Source organism: Plectropomus leopardus, chromosome 17, assembly GCF_008729295.1.
Source record: "Plectropomus leopardus isolate mb chromosome 17, YSFRI_Pleo_2.0, whole genome shotgun sequence".
In the NCBI taxonomy this organism is placed as follows: Eukaryota; Metazoa; Chordata; class Actinopteri; order Perciformes; family Serranidae; genus Plectropomus; species Plectropomus leopardus.
Window position 1 is genome coordinate 27,500,245 of NC_056479.1, and position 14,997 is coordinate 27,515,241.

The window sequence follows — 14,997 nt, forward strand, 5'->3', positions numbered from 1 at the left end:
AGTTTCTTGCTCTCTTCCCATGTTTTCTTTTAAAGAAATCAAGGCAATTTGCTCTGGTTTCAAAGGATTTATCTGATCTGAGATGCTGGTTTCTTTGTCCACAGTCAGATGGACTCTACATAATCTGGACGCAATAACATGGGAGGCAACAGTGACCGAGGCGGAGCGACTTACAGAAACAGAGGAACAGCGTGTCCACACACATGGCGTACACACTGAAGAATCCGTGGGCGATGAGGTAGGATCCAACCACCACAGTCTGGCGAGAACCAGAAAAAAACATTTCATTCATAAACATAAAGAAACACAATAGATCAGTTTTTCTTGGGAAAGAAAGAAGCAGCAGACTCACCAGGATGGGCACCCAGTAGTAGTGTAGATGTGGAGCCGTATCCTCAAAGGCCTTCACTCTCCCAGAGAAGAAAAAGAAGGCAAAGATCCCTGTCGAAAAACAACATGAAACCTCACTTTGTTAACGGGAACGTTGGGCTGTTTGTATATGTGTTTGTACGGGACACTTATCCATGTTCTGTGGTGCATCCCTAATCTGGAGAAGCAGCACCAACACATACGCTAAACAACGCCCTGCTGTTGACGGAAATGTTTTTGACACCTGAAACGTCCACGTATACCATATACTTTGAAGACTTGTTATTTATTTTTTAATGAAAAACGATACAATATGATCTTTATGACTACTATACATGAACATTGTTTTAAAACGAAGATAACTATGACATACTAAACTATTTTACAAATTAATATGACTGTGTTAAGGACATCCGATACTTTGGCTTTTTCATATCACACCATGGCTTTTTTTTGACATACTATATGGATACAATATAAAGGACATACAAAATGATTTTTTTTACTTAATAATAAAAACATAATGATCTTTTTAAAGACATGTTATACTATGACAGTTTTTGTGACACACTATACTTTTGAAATCCTAAACTTTATTATTGTGTAACTTTGTCATGTGGCCCAAAGTCAAGTTTTATAAAATATCTATGTCCACACTACGATGCAAAAACGACCCCAAAGGCTCTCGAGCATGAGCTGTTTCACACTGACTGACTGTAAATAAGATCACTGTTACGACCCGCAGCTCCCGCTACATCAATAACCCAGCCAATACGTTAAGAATAAGTTGTATCATATGATTATAAATCCACAAATCATGAATCACGGCACACACATAAATCTCACATGCATTTTCTGCAGGAAAAATACTGTAATACAGAGTATAATTACAAAGACAAATGCATGCATGAAGAAAAAGAGTGAAACAAACAGACTCACCTACGAGCCCGACGATGAGCAGTTTGCCCAGAAATAAGAGGAAATCTGTCACTTTGTCTAAAACAGCCACCCTGAGGGATTAAACAGATTTATTGAGCCTTTACATGAATGTGTGTGTATGTTTTTGTGTGTGTAAAATTATACAATTTCAGAGGCTATTATAGTTAAGCAAAACTAAAACTGAAAAAATAAATAAAAGAAAAATAAACAAAAAAAATACAGTGTTTTAGTGTCGAGTTTGTCTGGAACAAGATTACAAAAGTTCAGATTAAGCAATTTTAAAAAACTAGGACTGAAACTAATAACACCTAAATAAAAACTAACATTGTTAAACTAATAAAAACTTATGTGAAACATGCAAACCCACACTAGAAACTTTAGCTGAAGCTAAACTGAAATGAAAACAAAAAATAAAAAATACTGCAAATATTAAAACTCTGACACTCACCTGATCATGTTCCTCATCAGGAGCATAAAGGCATCTCTGGCAGACGTGCAAAAGTTCTTACCATAAATTGCCACCTAGAGTCCAAAGACACTCATTACATTAAAAATCTCAAACAATACAAATAAAACTTTGAGCTTGAATGATGGATGCAGTGCAGGGACTTAAATGTGTGAACGACTAACCATAATGTAGGCGTTTCTGTTTAGGAACTTGATGAATTTCTCCAGACACCAGAAGCAGCACTTCAGACAGCACAACAGGAACTTGGCAAACTTATTTTGGGCTCCTGTGAGTGAAACCATGATTGACAGGTGAGCAAACCTTTAACTGACACTGGGACTGACCCGACCTTAAATAACGCTCTGTATTTTCTATTTTTCCTTCTTTTTCTTTCCTTTTTTTTCTCCTTTATTGTGTACAATTTATAATTAGATTTTGTCTTAGTTGCCAATGCTTGATAGTAGAGCGTATGAATTTTTAAGGAACACAGAAGGCAGATTTTGTGTAAAGTCAATATAGTAATTTAAACCTACTGTAAACTGTGCAATTATTTATGTCAGCTTATTGTCATGTGTCTGTTATGAAATGCTGCACCTAATATCACTGTTTATGTCATCACTGCACAGGTTATATAATAATGCGTATGTGTGTCAAGATAGGATGACAATAAAGTATTAAAAAAATAAACATTGTTAATAAAGTGTAATCATTTTAAGAATTATGCACTACTAAATTCAATGTAAAAAATGTTAATATAGGTACAATTAATGGATTAGTTTTTTTGTACTAAAAATGTGAGAAAATGTAGAAAAATATAGATCAGTGTTTCGCAAAGTTGACAGTAACGTCCTAAAATGTCTTTTTTTGCCCACAAATCAGATATTTAGTTGCTGTCATCGAAGAGTAAAAATCCCAGATAATATTTACATATAAAAAGCTTCAATCAGATACATTTTCTTTAAAAATATCATTCAAAACTGATTTATCAATTATCAGAGTAGTTGGCAATTAATTTAACAACTGACAACTAATTCAATTGTTGCAGTTCTAGTTTGATAAACAGCATTTTATATTCAATATTTCTATTCTAAATCCAACTGCCAACAGCTGCGACAAACACTATCATGTTTACGTTTGTACGCTGCAAAAAATAAGTGCAAATGCATCATTGAAAAACGGTTAAGAACCACTGCATTTGAAGATTTAAATACACATTCATATCTGACCTTTAACATTTGTGCACGTCATTATTTTAACAATCAGAAATAACCAGAAACTATTTGAATTAATTACCGCCAAAGGTTAAGCATACAGTGCTGAATTCAGCACTGAATGCTATGAAAACTAAGGATCGTAGCCACGAACAGACGTTGTTATAGTCAAAAACAGCACCAGACCTTTCAGCTTGTGGTCCAGATACTCCAGCAGAACCCTGATGATCTGAATGACTGAGAGGATAAAGGCGCCAAACGCCAGAGTTCCTGTATGATACCTGAAACAAGAAAAAAGTGACTTTCACACAAGGTTTTAAGTGTCAAATGTGAGATGTACCGAGACTTCCTCCACACACACACACCTGAGAGATCTCCCTAGAGCGGAAAACACGGGGAAGGCAGGCATGTCATCCGGCTTGACGAAGGCCCAGTAGTATGACGCGAAGGCCCCGGCCAGAGTCATCTGTCCCAGAGCCGTCACAAAGTTGGCGCACCAGAAGAAGAGGAAGACGTTGTAGAACTGCAGGCCGATCAGGTATTTGTGGTAAACAGTCTCTCCGCCGTAGAAGGCAAAAAGGCACTCGGAGTCAGGACACTGTGTTTTCTCAGGACTGGTCGAGAAGTTCTGAACAAAGATTATATAGAGACGTTATATACACACTCTGGTAGTCCGAAAGATTTCTATTTAATGTGATGGAGCCATAAATATTCAATCAATTCAATCACAGTCTGTGACAATGTCAAAAATTACATTCATGAGTGAAAAAATTAAAGGGAAGAATCACAGTCCAAAAGGTCAATATAAGGATAAAATATTAACATTTCTAAAAATTGTAGGAAAATTAAAAAGTATAGAGTAAAAGGAGTGACATACAAAAGAAATAATCTGTAAAAGAATAAGAAAATATCTGTGGAAATATATAGAGGAATAAATAAACAGATAAGAAATGAGTAAATAAGTTTATAACCTTGCACTCCCCTCAGTGAAAGTCGGATTATGCACGCGGACTTTGGACCCTGGACTGAGATATTTCAGATGGTGTAGTACTTCCAGGGCCCACTAGATGTCACTGGAGGGCACATTAATTCCACAACATCTCGGTGTACATCAGTTGTAGACCAAACCATAAAAAACTTCATGTAAATTTATTAATATCAAAACAAAAACCCTATATGTAGTGTTGAGTCCCAAACAAGAGTCTGAACTGCAACTTCAATCACAAACCATGTGTGAAGGTTTAGCTCAGGTGCTTAAAGTGCTTGTTTGTAAACCATGTGATTGTGGGTTCAAATCCCATACAAAACAGGTGAATTTTACAAGCAGCGCAAACCACTAGACCAATAGTCTAAATATCAGTTGGATTATCTGAGTGTTTCAGATTGTGAGACAAAACTTTTGTAACTTTGTCTGTATTTTAAAGACTGCTGTCCAACGGAGAGAGTGAAAGAGAACGTCGAAAGCAGTTTTAGTGTCAGGAGGTTTAGCTCAGTGGGTTAAACAGCTGGTTGGTGTCCCTGAAGTTGTGGGATCAAGTCTCATTTAGGACAGGTGACTTTTAAGGTGACAACAGTACAAAATCCATGGCTGAAATTTACCGGATTATGCCAGAATTGGCAAAAACTATACATATTCAAGACAAGGAGACAGTTGTGTCAAACAAATAAACAAAATGCCATACATTTAAATATTAAAACATGTCAGTACTCTCTAATGGACAAAGTATACCAGTTACCAATATTCCTTGACTGTATTAATCTACAGCAAAATTATATTTTATGGCATAAATAAAATAAAATATCAGCTGATATGTCGGTCATATGGTGTTGTTGTGACGACTGTCAAATACTCGACTGATATATGAGTCAGGCCGATAATCAACTAAGTTCTCGGGAGGAAAAAAATCAGTATCGGCAGTGACGTCTGTCGAAAACTCGACTGATATATGAGTCAGGCCAATATTCCTTGATTTTGTCAGACGCATCTGCCGATACTGGTTTTACCTGTTTCGTGACAACTTCACCTGATTTATCAGCCAAAACTATATATCACTCAACTTAACGTGCCTATTTTTTTCTGAAATATTACAATGAGTGTCTCAACTGTATGAATCTACAGCAAAATTATATTTTATGGCATATAAATAAAATATCAGCTGATATACCGGTCATATGGTGTCGAAACAGAAAATTCAGTATCAGCAGTGACGTCTGTCGAATACTCCACTGATATATGAGTCAGGCCCATATTCCTTGATTTTGTTCTGCAATATCACAGCCAGTGTCTAAACTGTATGAATCTACAGCCAAACTAGATTTTATGGCATAAATAAGATAATGGCTGATATATCCATCATATGGTGTTGAAACGGAAAATTCAGTATCGGCAGTGACGTCTGTCGAATACTCGACTGATATATGAGTCAGGCCGATAATCAACTAAGTTCTCGGCAGGAAAATTCAGTATTCAATAAGTAAAAATTCCGGATACAAGGAGACCATTGTTTGTTTTTAAACTGTTTTAAGTGTTCGTTGCAAGGTACGCCATCGATCGTTTTAGGACTGCTCCCTGTCATTCAAAACTTAAGGTACGTATCATGTTTACAGACTCGCGCTGGGCTGCGTCGTGCTATGCGCCTAACTTTCCTACATTAATACTCTCCCACTTTCCTGACTTTCCTATTCCAGTCCATTACTTTCTATTTTCTGACCTTTCTATTCTTATTTTCACTTCTTATACTCTCATCCTCTACCTCCATCTTCTACTTTCTGACCTTTCTATTCCTATTTTCACTTCTTATACTCTCATTCTCTACCTCCATCTTCTACCTTCACTCAACTTCCTGTCTCTCAACTTAACTTGTTGTAACTTGACTAACCTTCCCGTCTCTCAAACCAACTTCCTGTTTCTCACCTCAACTTCCTGTGTCCTGACTGTCCTTCCTGTCTCACAACCCACCTGCCTGTAACTAGACTGACTTTCCTGTCTCCCCCAACCTTCTGTCTCTCAAACCAACTTAATGTATTTAATGTTCCCTTTGGCTGTGCTTTGGACAGCAAAATTCACCTGACCCAGGTGAGACTTGAACCAGCGACCTCAGACACACTAACCATCTGATTTACCCACTGAGCCAAACCTCCTGGCAGTTTGACTATTTTCGACATTCCCTATAGCTCTGCGCTTTGGACAGCACAATTCGTTCACTCAGGCCCTAATATATCACATTTGAAAACGTATGTTTTTATACAGTTTTTAAAAATATATATTTATTTTGCAGATAAAGAACCTTAGTTAGTTTAATTAGTTTGTGTATTTATTTTTCTGTGCTGTCATTTATTTATTTGTATCCCTTTATTTTTCCCCAATTCTTATCCTTTTTGCTCTTGAAGTGCCGAGCTGGAAGTAGATGCAACACCAACTTGAGCGACGTCAATGTGTTAACGGTGTAAATCAGGAAAGGAAACATCATGAGCAGAACAAAGTTAAATATCCAACAAGTTCTTTTAACGCACAATTTTTATTTACTTAATAAATAATTTCTCCTTATATTTCCACATTTATTTTCTTTATCCTTTACAGATTTCTTCTTCTTGATGGCACCACTGTGAAAACAAGAATTCAACATTAATCAATAAATAAATAAAGTGAAAACTCACCGCAGGGTCACAAGTTTTTCTTGAGTGTTCGCATTCTGTCTCATTGAAGACTTTGTAGATGGGTTCATTCGAGGTAGACAAGAAGCTGATCACTTTTATTAAGGATGATCACCAGAACCTTTAAAGACTTCAAACATCGTTCAACATCTCATTAAAAATCACATTAGATCCATTTTGACACACTTTTACACCAGTATCGGGGCGCAATTTAGGGTTCAGTGTCAAAGTTTCAAAGGATAGGTAATACAGCTCTGTCACGTGAGCTGTATTACCTATCCAAATGTACTTTATAAAGTTTATTTCTGCTTAAAACAGTTGCACACACTTAACATTTAACGTTTGTCAAAGCAAAAATGAGCCTGAATCCAAATTTCTGGGCTTTACTGAACTTGCAGACTCCCAAACTAAAACAAGCGCATTTGGGAAGTGCCTAAACCTGTCCACATTCATCAAATATGCACCTCACGCAGACTTTCCCTCAGAACAAACTGGATGGTGACTTTGTACATTTTTTAAATCACTCAAGCAGCTGCAAGTTACCACAACTACACTGTTTATCAGGGCAATTAAGGCTTCTTAATTGTTTTCCACCGCTGTGTCACAAAATGTCTCATACTTTAAAGTTTAAGGTGTTATTTTAAATAATTTATGGCACATAGGCTTTAGTTTTTCTCTCTGAAAGCAGTCACTCCACTGTAGGAGCTGTGTTAATTTTCTTACCTGTTACTTACGTCTTTGACTACAGTCAATTCTAAATAATAGGCTAAAATGGTCACGGCCGATCACCGCACAATGCATTTTTGTTAGATTTGGGTCCATCTAGATGCCGACTTGCTCTGACATAATTTACACGTGGGCAACAATAACCGCAGGAGCTGATTGGCTCTTAGTTTCAACCGCAGACAGCTGGAAACTGTCCGGCTTTTTTGTTACGATCCATGCTGCTGCCGCCTGATCTCATCTGCTTTCTAGCCGAGGTGCAGTTCATCTGAAGTGCGCCTAATATCGCTGACTTTCTGTAATTAGAAAGGATACACAGCAGTAGTTGCCCAGTAGGCGATGACCATGGCCAGGAGGAGGAAAGTGAACAGCGGGTAGAAAAGGGAAGACATCACGTGACCGATGGCTCTGTAAACACAACAACACAAACAAGCAAAAACAAAAAAATCATCACTATAAATTGTATTGGATTACTTCATCTGTGCCAATAATTTATTAGTATGAGTCACAGTAAACACATTTTAAGTCAGAACAATTTAACATCTCAACTGTCATCGATCTGTTTTTCCTCCCATCCACTCATCTTAGATGCTGAAAAAATTATCAATGCTTTTATTTCTAATTGATTAGATTACTGCAAAACTTTTTACTGTCCTTCGGAAAACTCAGTTGAGTAAAATGTTTTTAAAGCTCTTAATGGTTTGGGACTGGACTACATTGCAGCCTCTCTGTCGTTTTATAGTCCTTCACGAGTTCTCAGATCTTCTGCTGCTGAGTTTAAAAAAGCACACAAGAAAATAGGCAGCACAGATTTGTTACCTAAAAATTCCTCCAAAATTATTAATGCAAAAAAAAGCTAAACAAGAAGCAGCTCTATGAACACTTTTAAATGACGTATCTATCTATGTATTAATCTGCCTGTTAAGTAATTATTATTTTATAGAAATACTCTCATTTTTGCTATTGTTACTCATCTCTTTACTTTTATATCTTGTTTATCAATGCCTGTCTTTTGACTGTCTGATCTTGTCTTTTTTTTGTTGTGTGTGATGCATTTTTTTGTGAAGCATTTTGAGCTCGGGCCTTATATGAAAAGTGCTCTATAAATATAATGATTAAAAATATTTCTATCATTATTATTATTATTATTAAAGTGTCTACAGCTCTGACGTGAAGTCTGACCTGCTGGCTTCTTTGATGAGAGCGACAGCAATGAGGATCCTCTTCCTGAGGAAGATGAGCAGCAGGATGATGATGACCTCCACGATGGCCAGGATGATCACTACAGGAGGAGAGTGGCAGAGGTCTTAAAGGCGTCCACATTTTACAGCAACATCCGCTGTGCGGATTATAAATCATCTTACTAACTTTTTAATTTTGCATTTCTGTTTATTACACTAAATCAGCAAATACGATGTAGTTTATATTTCATTTTCATAAGTGAATTGTATTCTGGACCTTATTCTGGTCCATTATTTGTTCAAACACGATTGTCTTTTACTCCCAGTCTGCCCAAGAGTGACTTACACAAATGGACATTAACAAGAGGATATGACGGTCAGTACAGATGTGTTGTGTACGTACTGAAGGCCAGCCAGGTCTGTCTGATCTGCAGGTAGACGGTGAAGTCCGTCTGGAAGCCCAGTTGCTGTAGAGTCACATCAGCGCCCGGCTCTCCTTTCAGGGCAGCGTACTCCATGTAGCAGTGGAAGATACCTGAAGAGCAATAAACACACATGGCACAAAACAAACTTTTAAATGGAAGCAGTGTGCAACAAAGAAGAAATAAAAAACATGATAAAAAATAATCTTCCAGTGTGAATGTATAAGGGGAGAAAGACGGCACTTTGGGCAACAAATATCTGGGCCTGAAAGAAAACAGATCTTTTCCAGTAAACTGGGAGCTACTGCACAAAACTAGGACAGTGGATTTTCCAGGTATCCAGGCTGAATTTAGCATTGACTCAGCTGCATGAAAGCAGAGGCACATAAGTTATCATGGAGATTTATTCTATGCAGCTCGCCTGATCACTCTTTAGCCTGCATTAAAATAGACTTCCACTCTGTAATTCATTAAAGTAAGCCTGCTGTGGTCATTTTCAGTGTAAAGTTAAAGGTAACCTGCACACTGAAGGACATTTAAACCAGGACCAAACAATTAAAGTCAGCAATCTGGTCCATAATACCTCTTCTTATGAGTTAGCTACCGCCTCTGTCCACAGGGAGGCTCCATAATCAATAAAGTTTTACACAGTTTACCCACTTCCTGGTCCTTATACCATAAGAACAGTTTTTGTTTTTACATCTTTTAATTGATATGCACATACTTTTCATTGTTATACGCATGCTGAGTTTTTTTAAAAAAAACATTATCCTCTCCCTACAAATTATAACTGCTCTCTCTAGGAACTTTTTTGTGTTATTGGTCTGGTCGGAGGTAAATTATTTCTTGCTTTGCATCTGACTGTTAGCGAATGTTATTGTGGATTTTTGTGAATTGGATTTTTTTATAAATAAATTTTTCGTACAAAAAAGTTCTTTGTTGCAGAAGAAGTATTTTTCTCTCAAAAAAATGATTTTTCTTGTGAATTTTTTTTTCGCAAACCCCCAAGACTTTTCTGCAAAAAATAATGTTTTTTTCTTGCCAAAAAAATAGTTTTTTTAATCAGTAAAAAAAAATTTCTCTGACCCCAAAAAGAATTTGACCTGCTTTCTAAAACAAGCCCCTGAGGAACTATTTTGAGTATAACAAACATAAGTTTTATAAACTTTGGATCTTACCGTATCCTATGACGATTATCACCAAGGCAATCATGACCCAGACCATGATACCTGCCAGGAAGCGCAGGAGGATGATGAAGAGCAGGCTGGTGAGCATCGCAATGACCAGCCCTCTGCAGAGAGATGACGGCGGGAGGAGGGAAGGAGAGCGCAGAGCGTGAGTGAGCGGTGAAACCAGCTCATGCTTCGTTCATTAACTGGATCAAAAAGATTTAGAAATGTGGGTGAGTGACTTACAACAGGATCCAGTACCAGGACTGCGTGTAATCCTCAAAGATCTTCATGACCACCTGACGAGCCTCGATAACCACGGTGGCGTTCCTAAGGAGAGATTCCTGTGTGTTTATCTGTGTGTTTGTATGATGTAACGTGGCAGGTTGGGACCGGCCACGCCACACAGCAGCGTCATTCTGTGATGTACTCACTTGACTCCGTCCACAAGGTCCTTCGCCTCCCTGATCTTTCCGCTTCCATCTTCAAAGTGGGAGTTGTTTCCAACCGTTATCACCCCTCCTTTCTCACCCAGAGCTGGGAAACACCTACGAGTGACTTTACAGGGCAGAGAAAGTGCAGAAAATATAAATTATTGTAAAAAAAAATGTAACAAGAATACAACATGTAATGTGTATGTTGGATCCAACTCACAGGGCTTGCTGGGGGTCAGCATGGCAGGACAGAGACCTAACTGGAGGATTTTTGGTATACCCTGAAACACAGCACATCCAGAACAGATAAGAAGGTGTGAGGAAACTTTTGGATGGTGAAACAATCGAGGTAAGTAAAGAGTCAGTACGTTTACATGATGTTAGACAAAGTCAAATTTGACTAAAACGGGACTTTCTTAATTCATGTAAAGATGTCGAAGTTACTGTAGATAAACAGCTATGATTGTGATTCGGTTTTTTATCAATAATAAAGGTTTATTGCAACTATCTGAAAGGGAGCAAATCTCCACCACCTGTGACGGAGTCAGTAATACTTCAGTCAATAAATGGATTCGTCCCCGGTGCTTGTATACTGGGACAAGGACAGTAGTCCAAATAAATGCCCAAATCAAGCTATGACTATAATTTGTGGATGTAAATGACTGAATGGCACTGAAAAGAAGAATCCAAGGAGGCTAAAAGTCTCAAATTGCTTCAGACTCACCATCGTATTCGTCACACCTTCCTTGCAGAATTTCTTGTAGTACTCAAAGTCATTTCTGTTGCTGTAGGCTTTGACTAACGTCATGAACTTTTCGGGGCACTTCTCCACACACATCTGAGGAGGAAGCAACATTTACAGCAGGAAACGTCAACATCAAGTGCAGGAAAAGCATCCACTGGTCATGACCATGATGATAAAAGGAACAAACAATATCTGTGTCCCAAATCTTTATTACACACTAAATCTAATTAGATTTTGAGTTGCAGCAGTTTAAAGTTTATGTTTTGCACCACAAGAAAGACAAAGTAGAGTGGAGTTCACACACCTGTGTGGTCGGGCACTGAAACTCCAGCAGCACCATCGGGCTGGCACACTTCATGATGTTGAAGTAGAACAGAAGTCGCTTGTTCCTGTTTAAAACACACATAAACAAACTGGTCAGAAGGAGAAAACGCTTACTTTTTGGATAATCATAATGAACATTCACATTATATATGCCCATATACACATATTTCTTTATATTTACACTGTGTCGTATGCCAGGCAATTTTCTGCTGTGCAACATTTTACCAATTACCGTGTGAAAATATTTAAAGGTTATATTTCAATATTTTTGCAGTAAAAATACCACACTGTGTATTCAAGTTATCCGGTGCAACTATCAATCATGTACTTACAGTATCTGTGTAAGTAAAAGGTGTGTATAGTGTATATAGATCTTATACTTTATGTTATTATATTTTTGGTCTGGTTCTGACTCTTAAGCAGCTATACTGTGTGAATTTCCCCAGTGTGGGATTAATAAAGTATAATCTATTTCTGAAAACATTTAAAGAGAGAAACAGGCAAAAAAGTAACACAATCTTGATTCATATTTGTCTAGTCTGACAATTTAACGATCAGTAAGTTTGGGTTTGAAACTCCTTAAGTCCGATTGGCTGTTTTCATTCAGCAGCCGTAACGCCATTAGAAGCATTACGAGGAGGCGGGGGAATATGATTTTTTTTACACAGATTACGTCTCATGTACTACTTTGTGGATACAGCGAGTTTCAGCAAATATGACAAAAAGTTGTTTTAAAGTTACCAACTGCAGCCTAAGACATAAAGAGATCTTCGTATGCATATTTCAAAAATGAGGATGCAACAATGCAAAGTTTGTTGCCTTGTATTTTAAAAAAACAGAATTCAATCATTTTATGCAGTCATGGGTTAACGTAAAGTACGACTGTAATTGCCAGAAAATATTCTTGAGGAAAAGGATGATAATGCTGGTATCTACCCTCATGAAGAAGACATGGCGTGAAACAGTTGGTGACTAAAACAAGTTCTGTAACCTGTATTTTGTTTTGATTGACATTTGCAGAACAGTTCACACCAGTCTGCACGTCCTTACTCTGTGTGTGTGTGTGTGTGTGTGTGTGTGTGTGTGTGTGTGTGTGTGTCCAGCAGAGAAACAAGGACAATTGTAATTGTGATCTATACTTGGAAAACTCACTCAAGTGGGGTGCCCGCCTGCCCACAGAACTGGCCTTGACTGTCTGTGGGATAGATCACCTTCCTGGGGTCGCCCTGAGTCCAGGCTGGAAGCGCAAAAATAGACAGTAAAGATTAAAAATAGTAGGTTATTTTTCTATTTCACACTGTTTTTGTTTTTTTAAGATAATTCAAACTGCAGAGCTGTTTTCTTACCGAGTATTCCCACTGCAATGTAAGCCAGGATGGCAATAATGAAGAAAATACAGCACACGATGTCTGTGCAGCCTCTGCAGAGGAGAGAGCAGAGTTCAAATGGTTAAAAAAAGAAACTCTTGGACGAATATTCATCCGGTTTTAGTGAAGGTATTTAGAGCCACTATTCCTCTCAGATTCAATGTTTTACATCTATGCAGTATTTTACAAGAGAAAACTTCCAGGAGTTAGAGTCCTCTTGGCTGCATTTATAAAAGCTACACCTCGTCAGCGGCTGAAGCCCCACGCTCCCTCGACGGAGGATTGGATAGAAATATCTCATAAAATATATATTATAAGGAAACTGACATTTTCCCTCAGATTACAGCAAGATAAATTCGTCAATAAATGGTCTAGATGGACTTTATAAAACCTCAAAGATAAGACTTAATGTGAGAAACTTGTGCATAATGTGAATATCAACATTCCTCCTGCATGTTTTGCTCTGTAATGTATACATGTTTGTTTGGCACCAGCAATTAATGAGGAAGGCACTCAATTATTTTAATTTGGAAATCTTAATGTCTTTTCTGTAAACAAAGTAACAAGTCAAAAGTAAATGGCAATTATTTTTACTTTATTTATTTTTCCCTTTTTCTATGTTATTTTATTTAACAAAAACATTCTTTCTTTTTCTCCTCTTATTCTTTTATTTTATTTTTTTTATTTTCATAATTTATGTATCCATGTGTGCCTTTGCTTGTTTAACTGCAAACTAGTCTTTTGGCTTGTATTTTTATCAATTACCTTTAAGAACTTGATTTTGTAGTGTATTATTTTTGCCAAAACAGGCTTGAAGAAAAGTTTTTGTAATTGTCTTTTTTGTAAATCTTCTGGCTGCCAACACAATTTTCAAAAAAAGACAGAAATTCAGTACAGTACAATCATCTCTCTGTCTCACCTGTTCTGGATTGGGCCCTTAAAGGTCGGGTCATACTTTCTCGGCTCGCCTGCAGAAAAATAAAAGCAGTGCATTTATCACTCTTAGCATTGTGACTCTTTGGAGCATGGCAAGAGGTCTACGAGCAACATAATGTTAAAAACAGAGATGCACCTTGCACCCAGATTGTGTTTTTTTTTAAGGTTAAATAACAGTACGCCCCCTCTTTCCTCCCATTCTTCTGTGGGATGACTCTTCCCTGCAGGCAGACACGCCTGGCAACCCGACAAATTCCTCCCTGGTGACTAAACAGAGGCAAACCCATGAGAGAGACAACATGACTCACTGAGCCACTAGAGGGGACCTAAATCATTTATTGAAGAACATCCACTTTGATAAAGCAATTATTGTCATGTTGATACATGATTTATAACAAACCCTAGAAATGTTAAACACATTCTATAAAAATCAAAGCCAAAAACTGAAGTCGCTCCTTCACACCAGAAAAAGAGCTCAGAGTAAGTTTTGTTTATCTGTTAAGAATTAGATGTGACAATAGGAGGAGACGTCCTCTAAATGGATGTAAGACAGCGAATCACATGTATTTGTCATTTCCAATGCATGCAGTTTAAATGTTGGTACAATATTTCACTAGTCAGTCTAACTTAACAGTTCAAAACTTGAGCAAATTGGCTTAATTGATTTTAAAAACACTGGAAGAAGGCAATAAGCAATGAATGTAGAAATTACCCCAAAAATTAAAAAGAATAACCTGAAAATTAGTCAGAGAAAAAAAGATTATAAACAGAAATGACCTGGAAAAGATGCTTAAAAACTAACATTTATAATTATCATAAATACATGTTTAAAATTACGTTGCAAAATTATAGGTTTCCTCTAGCTTTTTTCTTTCTTCCTTTGACATTTTTCCCTTTAGCTTCTTAAAAATAATTTTCTTAATGTATAAAATTCCTTGCAGTTAGTGAAACATTAGTTACCAAGTTTCTCACTACTATTTTCCCTATATTTCTGAAAGAAACCGCACCAATTTGCTCAGGGTTCAAGGATTAAACACTTGTGAAAGGTGTCTGAAAGGAGCACAAGTATCATAAG

At 37.3% G+C, this 14,997-nt stretch overlaps 1 protein-coding gene across 2 annotated transcripts in view; it reads right to left on the minus strand.

The window, feature by feature from the left end:
• Window positions 1-6: 6 nt before the first annotated feature.
• Window positions 7-14,997, minus strand: part of LOC121956993 (choline transporter-like protein 2) — a 28,705-nt gene continuing 13,714 nt past the window's right edge. For both annotated transcript variants that reach the window (XM_042505455.1, XM_042505454.1), the window contains exons 2-21: window positions 13,906-13,954; window positions 12,966-13,039; window positions 12,772-12,856; window positions 11,600-11,684; window positions 11,275-11,388; window positions 10,771-10,831; window positions 10,551-10,674; window positions 10,363-10,446; window positions 10,126-10,238; window positions 8,929-9,060; window positions 8,527-8,626; window positions 7,660-7,752; window positions 6,625-6,709; window positions 3,333-3,595; window positions 3,154-3,248; window positions 1,939-2,042; window positions 1,757-1,830; window positions 1,309-1,379; window positions 353-441; window positions 7-259 (exon numbers count right to left, since the gene is read on the minus strand). In XM_042505455.1, the coding sequence (XP_042361389.1) occupies window positions 116-259; window positions 353-441; window positions 1,309-1,379; window positions 1,757-1,830; window positions 1,939-2,042; window positions 3,154-3,248; window positions 3,333-3,595; window positions 6,625-6,709; window positions 7,660-7,752; window positions 8,527-8,626; window positions 8,929-9,060; window positions 10,126-10,238; window positions 10,363-10,446; window positions 10,551-10,674; window positions 10,771-10,831; window positions 11,275-11,388; window positions 11,600-11,684; window positions 12,772-12,856; window positions 12,966-13,039; window positions 13,906-13,954 (2,039 nt within the window). In that variant the 3' untranslated portion in view covers window positions 7-115. The remainder of the gene's footprint in view (window positions 260-352; window positions 442-1,308; window positions 1,380-1,756; window positions 1,831-1,938; window positions 2,043-3,153; window positions 3,249-3,332; window positions 3,596-6,624; window positions 6,710-7,659; window positions 7,753-8,526; window positions 8,627-8,928; window positions 9,061-10,125; window positions 10,239-10,362; window positions 10,447-10,550; window positions 10,675-10,770; window positions 10,832-11,274; window positions 11,389-11,599; window positions 11,685-12,771; window positions 12,857-12,965; window positions 13,040-13,905; window positions 13,955-14,997) is intronic.